Source organism: Cervus elaphus, chromosome 11, assembly GCF_910594005.1.
Source record: "Cervus elaphus chromosome 11, mCerEla1.1, whole genome shotgun sequence".
In the NCBI taxonomy this organism is placed as follows: Eukaryota; Metazoa; Chordata; class Mammalia; order Artiodactyla; family Cervidae; genus Cervus; species Cervus elaphus.
In genome coordinates, this window is record NC_057825.1 from 344,951 (window position 1) to 360,110 (window position 15,160).

At 42.2% G+C, this 15,160-nt stretch overlaps 1 protein-coding gene across 9 annotated transcripts in view; it reads right to left on the reverse strand.

Annotated features, from left to right (window-relative positions):
• Positions 1–15,160, reverse strand: part of CACNA1B (calcium voltage-gated channel subunit alpha1 B) — a 205,670-nt gene that overhangs the window by 153,961 nt on the left and 36,549 nt on the right. For 8 of the 9 annotated variants that reach the window (XM_043917715.1, XM_043917713.1, XM_043917710.1 and 5 more), the window contains exons 4-6: positions 4,213–4,304; positions 2,778–2,930; positions 456–646 (exon numbers count right to left, since the gene is read on the reverse strand). In XM_043917715.1, coding sequence (XP_043773650.1) covers positions 456–646; positions 2,778–2,930; positions 4,213–4,304 — 436 coding nt within the window. The remainder of the gene's footprint in view (positions 1–455; positions 647–2,777; positions 2,931–4,212; positions 4,305–15,160) is intronic. The other variant, XM_043917716.1, reaches the window with a different exon arrangement.

A 15,160-nucleotide genomic window follows, 5' to 3' on the forward strand; every position in this document is an offset into this window, starting at 1 on the left:
TGCAGTTCCTACCCACAGGACTCTGGTTTCCCCCCGCCCTGGATCCCCCAGACCCCACTTCCCACCCCCAGGACCCTGGCACAATCAGCACATCCTCCCTGCACCTCAGCCCCGCTCCTCCCATTCACAAGGCAGCAGCCTGCTGCCTCAAGCCCAGAATGAGTTAACCAGCTTCTCCAAGCCTCACTCCCACGTCTGCAGGCAGGGCTCTCATCACCAGCAGTGGCAGGTCCACCTTCTCTGGAATTTTTTTTTTCTAACCTTCACCACCCAGCCCTCACCTTCACTTTCAAAACAGAAGTTGCCTGGAGAATCTAGAACCCAGGTCAGTGGCCCTGCAGGGGAGCTGCCCAAAGGAGCCTGTGTTCCATTCTGGGGGGAGAAGGGAGCCAGAGGCTGGACAGAAGCCTCGCCCCAAGGGGGCCCAGGAGCTCCTGGACCAAGACTCGACTCACGTTGTAGAGGATGTCAGTCCAGCCCTCCATGGTGATGCACTGGAACACCGTCAGGATGGCGAACAGGATGTTGTCGAAGTTGGTGATGCCGAAGTTGGGTCCCGCCCAGTACTCCCGGCACTCAGTGTCGCCCTCGCACAGCCGAGCTGGGGCTTCCCTGCCACACGGGAAGTCACCTACCGGATCTGCATCTGCAGGGAGAAGGGGCAGGCAGGGCTGAGCCGGAAACACCGAGCTCTCCACCCTTGCGGGGACTGTGGGCCCCAGAGACCTCATCACGAGAGAAAGGGATCAGGCACAAGGGAAACTGCCTCCTGCCACCCCTGCGCCTGCCCGGCCTCCATCCTCAACCGACAGGTTGCCCCCACCCACCCTCAGATCCACCCTCTCAGGAACAGCTGGTCAACCTCTCCTTCCCCACAGAAACTGCCCCTCACTATGAAAACATGCTGAGAACTCAATCACCTTAAAATCAAAAACAACCAACTCCTAACCTCCTACTCTTCCTATCGCCAGCACCCCAACTGTCCCACAGGCGAACCTCTACCCAGACTTGCCCAACATGTAGGTCTGCCTGTCGCTCTGGAGCCAGAACCAAGCTGGACGGAGCCCTGAAGCCCCGGTGCTCTTCAGGCAGGTTGACCAACACAGGCCCAGAGCATGACTGGGCCTCAGGGCCCAGTTCTCCTGGCACTGGCCCCAGCAAAGGGGACATGCTCTTGCTGGCAGCCAGGAGCCACACAAAGAGATGTTAAAGAAATCGCAGAAAACCAGGACTAACCTCTGGAATAAGGGGGCAAGCAACTCACGCTAATCCCTCCCTCCCAAACCTAAAGAAAAAACTGTTCTTTAAAAATGCGTAACAACACATGGGAAAGCTCTCCTATCAGGACAGGGGAAATTTTTAGGAATAGCTAGGATGGGAAGCAAATATTCCCAGATTTAGAAGGCAAAACTGATCACACAAGTTTATTCCTTTCCTTCCAATTATCTTAATAAATGCTCATAAAGAAAACCAGGAAGTCATTGTCTGTCTATTTGTAGACAATTGTATTCTCTGTGAAAAATGACAGTTTTATTTCCTCCTTTCATATTCTTCTTAGAGTTTTTGTTCTTTTTCTTGCCTCACATCACTGGCCACAAACACCAAGGCTACATGGACCAGAAGTGACCATATGTGCCTTTATCTCATTTTTGACTTTAAAGGAAAAGCTCTCAAGACTGATGACAAAGTATGTTGTCTGAAGGGAATTTCAGGAAGTTTAAGAAAATTCCCCTTATTTCCAGTTTGATTAAGAGGGTTTTTAAAATTATGAATGATAAAAACTTTTCCTGCATCTATTGAGATGATCATACAGGTTTTCTCCTTTAATGTGTTTGTAGCTCAAGACACAAACCTTTGTGTCACCCTTAACTCTTCACTTTCTCTCACTCCACATACAATTGCCCAGAAAACCCAGATAGCCCAGCAGGACTCACTGCAAAATATACCCAGAACTTGACAGATTCTAAGAGCCAAACAGGTTTCCCAGGTGCTCAGTGATAAAGAATACTCCTGCCAGTGCGGGAGACTTGGGTTCAATCTCTGGTCTGGGAAGATCCCCTAAAAAAGGAAATGGCAACCCACTCCAGTATTCTTGCCTGGGAAATCCCATGGACAGAGGAGCCTGGCGGGCTACAGTTCTTGGGGTCACAAAGAGTCAGACACAACTTAGTGACTAAAACAATACCAACTGCCAAACAACCTGGCCCCAGCCTCTATCCATCTCTCCTGGACTGAGATTTGACTCTCTGACTCTCCCCTGTTTGATCTGCCTCCCCAGAGCAGCCAGAACAATCAGAGGGTACCAGCATTCACTCAAGGCCCCATTGTCCTCCCACCTCTCTAGGAATAAGATTCAGAGTCCTACCATGGCCTGAACCCACATGATGCCCCTGCACTCACTGCTTCTCACTCTGGCCTTTCACACTTACTAGTCTTTGTAACCAGAGCTTCCGGCAGGCTGCTGAATGGGCTCCCTCTCACCACACTCAGGCCGCTATCCAACTGTCACCCTGACAGAGAGGCCTCCCCAGGCTACTCTCTGTGAAACAGACCCCCAAATCATTCTATTTTAGATACCTTTCTTGTTTCCCTCCTAGAAGTTACTACAGTAACTTCTGTAATTACTTCGTGTGTTTGTGTTTATCAGATTCTTGCCTGTGTCCACTTCCTTTGTCTAGCACCTAGAAGGCCCCCTCAGGGCCCAGAACAGTGAATCTCTCCGGGACGAATGAGTCTGTGGTCCTTCTCTGGGTCCGACGGGTACTTCAAGGCCTCACCTGTGCTGTTGGGGAAACAAGCCTTGTGGAATTTGCCCATGTAGAACTCGAGGCCAATGATGGCGAACATGAGGATGGCGAAAAAGAGAAGCAGCCCAATCTGCAGGAGTGGAACCATGGCCTTCATGATGGACTTGAGCACCACCTGCAAACCTGGGCAGAGCAGGTGAAGCAGGCAGGTCAGGAGCACAGTGGGCAGGGCAGGGAGTGGGCTGGGGTATGGACAGAACAGCAAGAGCCTGGGTAGGCAGGGCTGAGAGTCCTGAGCAAAGTGTGGAGCAATGAGTGTTCCTGAGGCGAAAGGACAGAGCTGGGCCCTCAAAGCAGGGGACAGAGAGGGAGTGGTGGGGAAGCAGGACAGAACAGTGAGTGCCTACATGGGGTAGAGCTGAGCGTCCTTGAGGTGGGGGAGTGGACCGAGCAGAGTCCCAGTTAGAGGGAGGAAGAGTGTGTGGGGGTTTCAGTAGGTACTGACGAGAACTCAGTCTGTGGAGGGCTCAGGGTGGAGCAAAAGTGGAGAGGCCTGAGAGGAAAGAGGAGGAACACCTGGGAACTGAAAGCAGGGGATCCTGGGAACTAAGAGCAGGGGATGCTGGAAGGGAAGAGCAGAGGATCATGGGAACTAAGAGCAGGGGATTCTGGGAATGAAAAACAAGAGTTCCTGACAGACCCACTCCTGAGGGAAAGGAAAGCAGGGGGCTTACTCTTAAGGAGGGTTTTACCACTGACTGTAGGGCATGAGTATGTCCAGGCCAGGGGAGCAATCCCCACTTCCAGCCTTGAACTCGCTCCTGGGTACAGGCCTGAACCTCTTCCTGGCAGGGTCTTGGGGCAGTACAGAGAGCCGACCAGCGGTCTTCCCTGCAGCGGGCTCAGGTGACACAGCTCCAGGCCTGCCACCCGGACCCTGAAGGAAACCCAAACTTCCACTGGCCTGGAGGAACATGGGCCCAGGCGGTCACCACTCTCAAGGCAGCCTGGCCACCCTCTGCCCTCACATGGCCTCTTAAGCCGCCCAGTCCTGGAGCATGTCTTAACTGGGTCACAGGTCTCGACAGCCCTGCCTAGCCTGAGCCAGGACAGATGGCCTTCTGCAGCCTCTGAATGTATTCCCTGCCCCACCACCTTGGTTCGTCTCTCATCTGCCCTTTAACCCCAGGAAAAGAAGCAAAGAGCTGGAAATACAGCAAAGGGTGTGAGAGGAGCAAAGCTTCCATGTAGGAAGCTGGGTTACCCTCTAGTCTTTCAAGGAGATGGAAGAGACTGGAGAAGGGCCATTTCTGCCTTCTTCAAGCCTGGTTCCTTGGGGCTAAAGGTGGCAAGCTCAGAGTCACCAGAGGGTCCAGAGGTCAGGGCCCCACTGTGGCTGTGGCAGGGGTAGGGGACAAGGTCAGTGTCCAGGTAGGCTGGGCCTGATCGCTTTCGCCAGACTCACTTGGAATCCCAGACACCAGCTTCAGGGGCCTCAGCACACGCACAGCCCGCAGCGTTCGCAGGTCAAAGTCAGTGCCAGCGGTGGCGAGGATCCTGGCAGGAACAAAGACAAGCGGGAAGTGAGCGCATCTGCACGGCGCTGAGCGGAGGGCACGCCCCGCACCACCCATGTCCTGTCCGCCAAGAGCACTGACATCTTCATGCCCGGGTCCCCCACTGTCCAAGCACCAGAGTACCAGGCAGGGGAGGCCAGGAACTGAATTCAGACATCCTCGCCGTAATGTTAGTGATGGTTTTACCAGCATGACCATCCTTCCGGGCATCACCCCTGAGGGAACATTTGGTCTCTGGTCCCTGGCCCGGCCTTGAATCTGTCCTTGAATTGAGTCCTAGCCTGAACTATGTCCCCAAGCAACCCCAGCTGCTCTCCAAGTTGCCTCATGAGCAGTGGTGATACTGAGAGCAGAAGAATGAGCTGGAGGGACTTCTGGACACAGGGCCACAGATGCCACGGGGCCTCCCCGCTTCCCACAGGAGAACACAGGAGTGAAGAGTGGAGAAGGTGAACGGAGGGTTCAGAAAACCCCATTAGCATAAAAGCATACCTCAATGTCTCCCATCTTAAAACAAAACAGAAAATTCCGTATCTGCCTCCTACCCCAGCAAACTTCTCTGCTCCCTTCACTCCAAAACTCATTCAAAGTGTCAATCCTTGGTCTCCCACTGTTGACTCTTCAGCCTCTCTTCAGCTTTGTCCAACTACATTCTCACTCCCACCATTCCACTAAAATGTTTTGTCAAGCCTTCTTGCCAATATCAATAGCTAAGTCTCCTATAAATGGTTTCTTCTCTTGCCCACTGGTCAACTCTCTCATTTTCTTCTTGACACTCCGGGAGTCCCTTTGTCAGCTTTGCCCCCTCTACCAGACTGAAAACTTGAATGCGTCAGGGCTCAAACCATACAGAATCCACCCAATAGCTTTGAATACTACTGAAAGCTTATTACTCCCTAATTTATATCTTTAACTCAAATCTGGAACTCTGGGTTCATATGTCCATCCATTTGCCTTTTTCAACATTTCCACTTGGATAGCAAAAAAAAAAAAAAAGCATATCAAACATTAATAAAAGTAAAGAATACTTTTTAAAACTTTAATGCAAATATTAAAGTATGTATTATTTTTAAGTTCAGAGTTGTTACATGATGGCGACTAGAGAATTTTTTATTCTTTCTCCCAACCCTGCTCCTCCCACAGTGTCCCCCCCTCTCTGTGAATAGCACTAGTCAACTGTTACATAAGCCAGAACCAAGGCTTCCTACCTGACTCCTCTCTCTCTTACACACCCAATTCACGAACAATCCTGTTGACTCTACCTTTAAAAAGTCCTGGACTCTCAGTGAAAAAGCATTGTTGCCTGCCCCCCTGCCCCCAACTCTAGATACGCAGCAGTAAGGAATAACATTTGAGATGCAGCTGGGGTAAAATAACATGAAATGGTAGGGGGGAAAGAAAAGAAGAGCAACAAGAAAATCTATTCAAACCAAAATTCCATAGCACATGAGAAAATCCAATACTAAGAGGGATATTCAACTACTGGAAGATAGTAGCTAGAACTTTTGGAAAAAACAAACATTTATTTAAATAATATGAATAATAATCATACTCTAAGCTGGAGACATAGCTGGAGAGTATTAATGGTTTAGGAAACAGTACTAAGGAATCACTCACAAACAACAGAAAGACAAAGGAAAAAATGGAAGAAATGAAATGATACAGAGGTTAAACCATATACCTAACACACATCACATGTGGGTTCCAGAAAAAGAGAATAGAGGGAACATGGTGAAGAAGCAACACTTGAAGAGATAACAGATGAGAAATTTCCCGAATTAAAGACTTGATTTCTCAAATTTAAAGTGTATTAGGGGTACAATCAGATAAATAAAATACATCCAACTAGAAATGGTGTGAGTAACTACAGGATATCAAGCATAAAAAGAAAGCATTAAAGGCTACCAAAGAGAAAGATGAAATACCTAGGGGAGAAAAATGATAGTTAAATGAGAGAAAACATCACCTCAGGAAAAAAAAAGAGAGAGAGAGAGAGAAAATATGCTAGAAGACAACTAAGTAACACCTTCAAAAAGCAGCAGAAAAATAATTGACATCTTAGAACCTTATATCTAGCTAAACTGTGAATGAAGAGTGATGGCAAAATAAACATATTTTCATAGATTCAGTAAGTCATCACTCCGGATCCTTGGTAAAACAACACAGGAAATGAACCCAAAGGGAAAGCACAGTATATAAGAACAATGGTAGGTACAGAAAATAATTTTTAAGTAATTAATTAATCATTGATTTTTTAAATTATGATGTCCAATTTTTCACTATTTTCTACACACAAAACTAACAACCTAGGCAATAACAAAATTATTTACAGAAGGGGTTGTTCCACGTATAGTTGCATCAGATTATGTTATAGAGGTTAAATCACTCTTCACTGCATTAGGCCAGAAGATGGCATTTTCTGAAAAGGGCCAGTAGTAAATATTTAGACTTTGTGAGTCATAAGATCTCTGTTACAACCACTCAACTCTGCCATGTAGCATAAGAGATAACATGTAAATGAATGGACAAGACTGTGTTCCAATAAAATTCTATTTATAAGCACAGACTGCCAGGCAGTTGGGCTATAACTGTCTGTCCTCCGTGTTAAACAAATGTACGCGTGTGTGCGTGCTCATTCAGTCATGTCTGACTCTTTGCAACCCTACAAACTGTAGCCCACCAGGTTCCTCTGTCCATGGGACTTCCCAGACAAGAATACTGGAATGATTTGCCATTTCCTGCTCCTGGGGATCTTCCCAGCCTGGGGACTGAACCTGTGTCTCCTTCTTGGCAGGCGGATTCTACCACTGAGCCGCCTAGAGGCGCAGACTCATGTGCAGCGATGAATCTCCCTTTAAAATGTTCAGGGACTTTTCTGGCAGACCGGTGGTTAAGACTTCAGCTTCCAATGCAGAGGGCGCAGGTTCGACCTCTGGTCAGGGAGTTACGATTTTTGTGGCCAAAAAACCAAAGCATAAAGCAGAACCACATTGTAACAAATTCAATAAAGACTAAAAAATGGTCCACAACAAAAAAAAATTGTAATAATAAATTTTTTTTAAATGTTAAGGATATCTAGTAAATGGATAGAAATACAGTCTATTTCAGAACCAGCTGGGGGGAGGGGGCGGTGTAGGGGGAAGGTGTGTAGGGAACAGATAATAAAGAACATTTAGTCAAATTACAGAAATCAGACAAAGACTCCTCAAAAAAGGCTAAGAAGGAATATAAAAAGAAAACATAAAATAAGACATTAGAATTAAGCCCAAATATATCATAAAATATATAAATGAATTTTAATTTCTTATTAAATCATAGACTATTAGATTGGGGCTTTTGAAAGTCCAAACATATGCTACTTACAAAAGACATACCTGAAAACAATACAGAAATGTTGAAAATAAGAGATTTTAGAAAGAATATACTAAGTAAATGGTACAGGAAATGAAGCTGATATATAATACTAAAGAAAAAACATAATTTAAAGCAAAAACAATATTAACAATATTAAGAGTAAAGAGAAACATAATACATAATAATGAAAGCAAAATTATACCAAGGAATGCAATCATCATTAATTTTTATGCATCTAACATCATAAAATCAAAACAGAAAAAGGAAAAATGAAAACTCCTCCAACTTGGTGGAAGATTCTTGCAAAGCTCTCAAAAGAATCTGAAGGACTCAACACCAAAGTGCAATAATGCTGTGCACGATTACAACAGAATGAGCACCTTGATCATTTTATTGTTCTGTCTTCTATTCTTCCACATATTTCTTCATCTATCTATCTACCTATCAATCAACTAGAATCTATCTAGTTTTATATGAAAATGAGTTCCTAAAAAAATAGAAAATATATATTTTTAGAGTACACAAGAATAGCTTTGAAAATATGCTACATCACAAAAGAAGCCTCAGCAAATTTCAAAAAATTAGTGACTTTTAGTATTGCACCTCTGCAATTAAACTAATGCAATTAAATAATAATACAACAAATGCAAAGTGAAAATGCAAAGTGAACAATACAAAGAAATAGAGGAAAACACTAGAGTTGAAAAGACTAGCGATCTCTTCAAGAGAATTAGAGATACTATGGGAATATTTCAGGCAAAGTTGGCACAATAAAGGACAGAAACAGTATGGGCCTAACAGAAGCAGAACAGATTAAGAAGAGTGGCAAGAATACACAGAACTATACAAAAAAATATTTTAATGACCCAGATAACCACAATGGTGTGATCACTCATCTAGAGCCAGACATTCTGGAGTGTGAAGTCAAGTGGGCCTTAGGAAGCATCAAAGCTAGTGGTGGTGAGGGAAGTCCAGCTGAGCTATTTCAAATCCTGAAAGAGGATGCTGTGAAAGTGCTGCACTCAATATGCCAGCAAATTTGGAAAACTCAGCAGTGGCCACAGGACTGGAAAAGGTTAGTTTTCATTCCAATCCCAAAGAAAGGCAATGCCTAAGAATGTTCAAACTACCACACAATTGCACTCACTTCACATGCTGGCAAAGTAATGCTCAACATTCTCCAAGGTAGGCTTCAATAGTATACAAACCAAGAACTCCCAGATGTCCAAGCTGGATTTAGAAAAGGCAGAGGAACCAGAGATCAAATTGCCAACATCCGATGGATCACAGAGAAAACAAGAGAATTCCATAAAAACATCTACTTCTGCTTCACTAACTACACTAAAGCCTTGTGGATCACAACAAACTGAAATATTCTTAAAGAGACAGGAATACCAGACCACCTTACCCACCTCCTAAGAAACCTGTATGCAGGTCAAGAAGCAACAGTTAGAACAGGACATGGTTCAAAATTGAGAAAGGAGTACGTCAAGGCTGTATATTGTCACCCTGCTTATTTAACTTATATGTAGAGTATGTCATGAGAAATGCTGGGCTGGATAAAGCACAAGCTGGAATCAAGATTGCTGAGAGAAATATCAGTAACCTCAGATATGCAGATGACACCACCCTTATGGCAGAAGCACAGAGGAACTAAAGAGCCTCCTGATGAAGGTAAAAGAGGTGAGTGAAAAAGCTGGCTTAAAACTCAACATTCAAAAAACTAAGATCATGGCATCTGGTCCCATCACTTCAAGGCAAACACATGGGGAAACAATGGCAACAGTGACAGATTTTATTTTGGGGGGCTCCAAAATCACTGCAGACAATGACTGCAGCCATGAAATTAAAAGACACTTGTTCCTTAGAAAAGCTATGACAACCCTAGCCAGCATATTAAAAAGCAGAGACATTATTTTGCCAACAAGGGTCCATCTTGCCAAAGTTATGGTTCTTCCAGTAGTCATGTATGGATATGAGGAGCTGGACCATAAAGAAGACTGAGCAATGAAGAACTGATGCCTTTGAACTGTGGCATGGAGAAGACTCTTGAGAGTCCCTTGGACTGCAAGGAGATCAAATCAGTCAATCCTAAAAGAGATCAACCCTGAATATTCGAATATTGGAAGGACTGATGTTGAAGCTAAAGCTCCAATACTTTGGCCATATGATACGAAGAGCTGACTCATTAGAAAAGACCCTGATGCTGGGAAAGATTGAAGACAGGAGGAGAAGAGGATGACAGAGGATGAGATAGTTGGATGGAAAGACCGACTCAATAGACATGAGTTTGAGCAAGCTCTGGGAGATGGTGAAGGACAGGGAAGGCTGGCATGCTGCAGTCCGTAGGGTCCCAAAGAGTCAGACACAACTGAGTGACTGAACAACAACAAAGAATACTACTATAAAAACATATTTTAAAAGAAAACTTGCATTACAGAAAGCTTCAAAATGCACAACTAAATAACTCATTAATAAAAGAAGTAACAGTAGACATTACCAAATATTTAGACTCATCAACAACAAAAGCACTACACATTAAACATGTAGGGTTCAAGCAAAGTCATGCCTTAGGGAAAACTGAGAAACTTAATTGATTTTATTTTTCAAAGATTAAAAATTAATAAACAAGTATTGCTATGTCTCAAGAGTCTTAGAAAAGAATAGCAGAGTAAATTTAGAAAAAGTATAAGAATGGATATAATAGACATGGTGAAAATAAAAAACAGAGAAATAACAGAAAGCTGAGTCCTTGAAAGTTTGATAAAATGAACAGGCTTCTGGCCTGTTCAAGAATAATCAAGAAAAAGAGAGTGTGCACACGCATACATACACAGATACACACATAAACAAATACACATAGTGTATGCATGTGTGCACACATGTACACTCATATATGTGCATACATGTGTACACACATACACGTGCATATGAATGTATATACACACAGGGAACACAACTACAGACAGGAGAAGTTTTTAGAATCACAAGAGAATATTACTAATGATTTTATGCCAATAGAAGCTAAAACTTGGATGATATGGATATATCTCCCTGAAAGGCAAATTACCAAAAGTAACTGGAGTAGATAAATCTGAATAAACCATGAACAATTATATTAGTTTTCTATTCTGTAAAAACTTATCCCAGACCTAGTGACTTGGAACAGCACCCCTTTATCAGCTCACAGTTCTGTGAGCCAGAAGTCAGGCACATGTGGCTAAATTCTCTGCTGTGGGCCTCACGAGGCTGAGGTCGAGGGGCCAGCCAGCTGCATCCTCACTGGGAGGCTCAGATAGGGAAAGGGGCACTTTGCAGCGCCCCCAGCCCATCGGCAGAGCTTTCTCCCTTGCAGCAGGAACAGAGGCCCTTGCCTTGGAGCCATCCAGGCACTGCTTCGCCCTCGGAGGCCACTCTCAGGTCCCGCCACCTGCCTCCTCGACAGTCCCTCTCACACTCCTAACCAGTCTGACTCTAGCAAGAAAAGTCTCTTTAAAGGAATCATCTGATAAGGCCAGTCCCACCCAAATAATCTCCCTTTGGGTTAACTCAGAGGCAAACCTAATCATAACCTAATCGCAGGAGTGCTATCTCATCATACACGCAGGATCTACCCACAGTCAAGGGGAGATGACGCAGGCAGGGACCAGAGTCTTGGAGTTATCTTAGAATTTCTGCCTTCCAAAACCATTTAGAAGAATTACTTTGGATTCAGGTTTCCTTGTCAGAATATCAGATCCAGACAATTTTACGAGTGTGTCCCTACAAACATTCAGAGAAGAGATAATTCTACATTATACAAACTGTTTCAAGAACAAAAATACAAGAGAAGCTCCCAACTCATTTTATGATTAAAGCATAACCTTGATATCAAGACTGTAACTATAATTTAAAAAGATACATGCACCCCCAATATTCATAGCAGCATTATTCACAATAGCCAAGACATGGAAGCAACCTAAATATCCATCAACAGATGAATGAATAAAGAAGATGTTATATATTTAGACAATATAATATTACACAGCCATAAAAAGAATGAAATAATTCCATTCATAGCAACAAGGATGGACCAAGAGATTATCGTACTAAGTGAGGTAAACTAAATAGAGAAATACAAATATCATATGATGTCACTTAGACGTGGAATCTTAAAAAATGATACAAATGAACTTTTATGCAAAACAGAAATAGACTCACAGACATAGAAAACAAACTTATGGTTACCAAAAGGGAAAGAGGGGGGAAGGAAAAATTAAGAGTTTGGGATTAACATATATACACGATTACATATAAAATAGATAACCAACAAAGACCTACTGCTTAGCACAGCATACTATACTTAGTATTTTTTAATAACCTATAAGGGAAAAGATTCTGAAAAAAATAGACATGCCTGTATGTATAACTGAGTCACTTTGCCACACGCCTGAAACTTACACAACATTGTAAATCAACTAAACTTCAATTTTAAAAAAATAAAAAATTTTTAAAGATTGGAAAAGGACAAGAAAAATTTATACACATCTCAGTTATGAACACAAATTTTAAATATCAGAGTAAATAAAATTCATAGGTACATATTTTAAGAGCGTAAGCGTATAATGACCAAATGAGCTGTCATGAGAATAACTGAATAGTAGAATACCTATTAATGCAGTCCACCACACTAAAAATAAAAATCATACAATCACATCAAAATTTTCAGAAAAATTATTTGATAAAATTTCAGTGTCACAGCAGAGGGAGCTCAGCCTGGTGCTCTGTGACAACGCGGAGGGGAGGGTGGGGTGAGACTGACAGGGAGGGTGTGTACTTCCGACTGATTCACGATGGCGCACAGCAGAGGCCAACACAACACTGTTAAGCAATTATCCTCCAATTAAAAACTTTTGAAATAGTGAAAAATTTTCAGTATCATTCATGTTAAAAAGAATTACAATTAGGAAATTCCTTAAAATGACAATGTGTGCTGTGCCTAATCACCAGTCATGTCCCATTCTTTGCAACCACATGGATTGCAGCCCACCAGGCTCCTCTGTCCATTCTGGATTCTCCAATCAAGAATACTGGAGTGCGTTGCCATGCCTTCCAACAGGAGATCTTCCTGACCCAAGGACCGAAACCAGGTCTCCCACATTGCAGGTGGATTCTTTATCCACTGAGCCATCAGGAAAGCCCAAAATGACAACAGGTGTCTAATAAAAACCATGAGGAGGATTTCTGCTTACATTCAGGGGTAACACAAAAATACCATTTATATTATACAGAGGTCCTAGCCAAGGTAAAAAGACACAAAACAGAAATAAAATATATAACTTTAGGAAGGAGGAAACAAACTGCCTTATTCACAGAGACTGTGATTTCTACATAGAAAATCTAAAAGCATAAACAGCACAGAAAAACTATTAGAACCTAATGTTTAGGAGGGTTATGAAATACCAAATACATATACAAAAATAAATTATTTTCATTTATAATTAGAAAATAGAAATTTTAAAAGCTCTTATTCTAATGGATATGGGACTCCTTTCTGGGTAACAAAAATGCTCTACAATTAGTGGTGACGGCTGCGCACCTCTATGACTATACTGAGAATCACTGAATTGTATACTTCAAAAGTATGAATTTTATGGCATGTGAAGTACATCTCGATAAAGCTGCCATAAAAATACTGTTTAAAATAGCAACAAAATCTACAAAGTATCTAGGAATAGGCTCAATAAAATAAATGTAATATCTTGATAATAAAAGTCCTAAAACATTCTTGAAGAACAAAGGGATAATAGAGATGAACCATATTAATAGATGAGACAATTTGACATCTTTAGATGTCCCTTTCCCAGAATTAATCTACAAATTCAATGAAATCCCAAAAAAAACACGAGATTTTATGTGTAGAAAATCATAATTTGTAGAAAATCCACCAAAAATTACCAGAACTAATGAACTCAGCAAAGTTTTAAGATATGAAGTCAACACAAAAAATAGGTTGTATGCTGTACACTTAAAATGAACAACTTAAAAGGAAATTTTTTTAAATCCATTTACAACAGCACCAAAAAGAATAAAATACTTAGGAATAAAATTAACTAAGGAGGTGAAAGACACTAAGAACTACAAAACAATAGTGAAGAAAATTAAAGAACACTAAACAAAGACATCCCATATTCATCAGGACTTCCCTGGTGGTCACCTCCCAACACAGGGGACTTGAGTTCACTCCCTGGTCGGGGAACTAAGGTCCCACATACTGTGCAATGCAGCCACTGGGCCCGTGCACTCTGGAGCCTACACGAAGCTAGAGGAGCCTGCGCCTTAACCGAGAGCCTGTGGGCAGCGACAGAAGCACCTGCAGGCCCCAGCGAACATCCTGCGTGCCACACCTAAGACCCAATGCTGCCAAATAAACAAACCTATTCTTAAGAAAGGGAAAAAGACATCCCTGTTCATAAATTGGAAAACAATATTGTTAAGATGTCAATACCCAAAGCAACATAGCAAACCCTATCAAAGTTCCAATGACATTCTTTAAAGAAACAAAAAAACTCATCCTAGAATTTATATGGACTCTCAAGGGACTCTGGGTAGCCAAAACAATAGAATAATAACCCAAAAACAAATCCTTATATACACAGTCAATCGATTTTCAAAAAGAATACCAAGACCATTCAGTCTGGAAAAGACAAGTCTCTTCACCAAATTGTGCTGGATATCCTCCTGCAAAAAATTAAGTTGGACCTGTATCTTATGCAATATATAAAAAGCAACTCAAAATGGATCAAAGATCTAAATGTAATACCTTAATCTGTAACATTCAGAAGAAAATATAGGAGAAAATCTTTATGACATTGAATTTGGCAATGATTTCTTGGAAATGACACCAAAAGCCTGAGCAATTAAAAAAACACAAAAAATTGGACTTCATAAAATTTAATACTTTTGTACATCAAAGGAGTGAAAAGACAAGATACAGAATGGGGTGAAATATTCACAAATCATTTATCTAATCAGAGATTAATATCTGGAATATATTAAGAACTCCTACAACTCAACAACAAAAAAATACTCAATTTAAAAATAGGCAAAGGACTTGAATGGCTATTTCGTCAAAAAAGAGATATACAAGTGCCCATTAAGCACATGAAAAGGTGCTTAACATCACTAGTTATTAGGGAAATGCAAATCAAAACTATAATAAGATACCAATTACACCCATTAGGATGACTACTACTAAAAAAAATAAAAAGACAACAGTGTTGGGTAGGATGTGCAGAAACTAGAACCCTTGTGAATTATTGATGGAAATGTAAAATGGTGCAGCCACTGTGGAAAACACTGTGGTGATTCCTCAAGAAGTTGAAAATAGAATTACCATATGATCCAGCAGTTCCACTCCTGGGTATAACCCAAAAGAACTGAAACAGGGTCTTAAAGGGACTTATTTGTTACACCCAGAATCACAACAGCATTATTCACAAG